Source organism: Nothoprocta perdicaria, unplaced genomic scaffold (genome assembly GCF_003342845.1).
Source record: "Nothoprocta perdicaria isolate Ctin4 unplaced genomic scaffold, notPer1 scaffold_12, whole genome shotgun sequence".
Lineage (NCBI taxonomy): Eukaryota > Metazoa > Chordata > Aves > Tinamiformes > Tinamidae > Nothoprocta > Nothoprocta perdicaria.
The window spans coordinates 5,243,356-5,245,545 of NW_020454316.1; the positions used below are offsets into that span (position 1 = coordinate 5,243,356).

Below are 2,190 nucleotides of genomic sequence, written 5' to 3' on the forward strand. Positions count from 1 at the left end.
CCGGGCCGGGCCGGGCCGGGCCGCCCTGTTCCCGTGCCCGAGGGCCGCGCTCGCGGGTCCCGGGCCGCCTCTCGCGGCTGCTGCGGGACGGAGGCGGCCGGGCTGGGTCGGGCCGGGTCCCCTCCCGTTCCCCGTCCGGGCCCGGCCGCCGGTAGCGCTCACGCTACGTTGCACCGCGTGCACCCGCCCCCTCCCCCAGCCACCCAATAAAAGCGCGAGTAGAGAAGACGAGCAGCAGGCGCGGGCCAATGGGGAACGCGCGTGGGCGCGTCGGGCAGGCAGCAGGGTAGGGTGCGTGGGAAGGCTCTGGAAGGGCGGCGGGGGAGGGGCGGCGCGAGCGGGCGCTACCTGAAGAAGAGTGTCCGGTACATCTGGTGCGCCTCGTAGTAGTCGCCCTTCTCGACGCTGGCGCGCAGCTTGCCCTCGACGCGCTGCACGCCGCCGCGGTTCCTGCCGCCGCCGCCCTTCGAGGCTTCCTGCTCCGCCGCCGCCGCCATAATCGCCGCCGCCATCGACGCGGAGGGGGCGGGCGGGAGGGGAGGGCGCAGACGCGCGCAGCCCCGGAGCGGCTCGCTGCCCGCCTTCCGCCCACTGCGACGGCGGCCCGCGAGGCTCAAGAGGCGTGGCTTCGCGTGCGGGGCGGGGCTGCGTCATGTGAGCGGGGGCAAATGGCGTGGCCCCGCCCCCCTGGCAACGCGGACACAGGGCCCGAGGCTGTCAGCGGGCCGCAGCCTTTCTGAATTTTTGGTTTCTTGCTAAAAAATACGTTTCTGTAAGGAGTTTAGGGGAAGCTCTAGGAGGACCTTTAAAAAATACAACCTCCCGCTCTCTTCCAACAAGAAAAAGCTCTTTAGGGTGCTTTGGGTTAATCTGCACTCATGGCCATTGAGCTAGAGGCAGCTGTGGAAACATGTTGACAAGTTAATTTGATAATGTTTGCCTAACTCCTGCCCTCCACTTAGGTCAAAGAGCAGGGCTGGTGTTGCACAGGCTCCAGTGACTGTACCCTAAGCGTGAAGGGCAAAATGAGTGAAAAAAAAAGACTACTGCCACAACAGGGCTTGTAACCCATTATAACCCCCATTCCTCACTAAATTTATTTATATACAAAGCCAACAAACAGCTCTCCTTTTCAAAACCCACTTTAAAACACTTTCCTCAGGCAAAGGGAAGTTTGTTTTCTCTTTAACATTTTTCTCTTGAAAATTTTCAAGGTGTTCAGGGCTGCACTGCCAAAAGAATGAAGGAGAAGATACCACTATATACAGATATGTGCATACATTATATATATATATATATATTATTACACACACACACACCTTTCCTAGAGATGGAAAAGTCACAGTGAGGAAACTTTCACCACTGACAAGGTGCCCCATACTTTGTCCATCTGTGATCTATTGGGCAGGAGTAAAAAGGAAATAAACTTCAGAGGCAAGCAAAGCACAGGGATGAACAAGTAAGCTCACAGAGGATGGGTTTGGTTCTGGCTTACACCAACTAGCAGGACTTCTACCATGCAAAACCCTTTGGATGGGCAGAAACTCTCTTTACCTGTGCCTGGCCTCCTAGCCTTGTCCGTAAGAAGCTGGCAAACATACCCTGCTTCCTTACCCAGCTTAGAAATGCAGGTTTATCTTACTCTAGACACTGTCCTGCTAGACAGTGTAGGCATTTTCATAACTCTGAATAGGTAATTACCACCACTAAACCTGTCCCTCTTTGCCTCAACTTCCTCCCCCGTTATTGCAAGCCAGAGTCTCTGCCAAGCACTGCTGTTAAAACATGAACTATTAACCTATTACAGCCTCTGATGGTCTCCCATCAGTTATTTCAGCAGGTCACCACAAATACAGAAGAAAAACTTTATTATTTGTTCCAAATATTACATGCGCTTTCAAAAATTAAAACTCTTTATTTAAACATCTCAATAGCATCTTGTCAGTTTGTAGGCAGCAAAAAACAACAGAGACGTAGTTTCAAAAGCATTTACAAAAATACATTGCACAAAGTCCTATCTTGCTTCTTTAAAAAATAAGTTAGTGTTATTCAAAATATGCCCACCCCAAGTACGTAATTTCAATTTATACAGGATAATTCTAATTTTAAATATGTAACCTAAAATATGAAAACACCTGTACATGTTTTATCTAACTCCTCTGTGTAGGCCATAGGTTCTGTCTCTAGCTC

The 2,190-nt window shown here is 51.9% G+C and overlaps 1 protein-coding gene across 1 annotated transcript in view; it reads right to left on the bottom strand.

Moving 5' to 3' along the window:
• Positions 1-561, bottom strand: part of GET4 (golgi to ER traffic protein 4) — an 11,253-nt gene extending 10,692 nt beyond the window's left edge. The window contains exon 1 of the mRNA XM_026054028.1: positions 349-561. Within this exon, the coding sequence (XP_025909813.1) occupies positions 349-512 (164 nt within the window). The 5' untranslated portion in view covers positions 513-561. The remainder of the gene's footprint in view (positions 1-348) is intronic.
• Between the last annotated feature and the right edge of the window lie 1,629 nt (positions 562-2,190).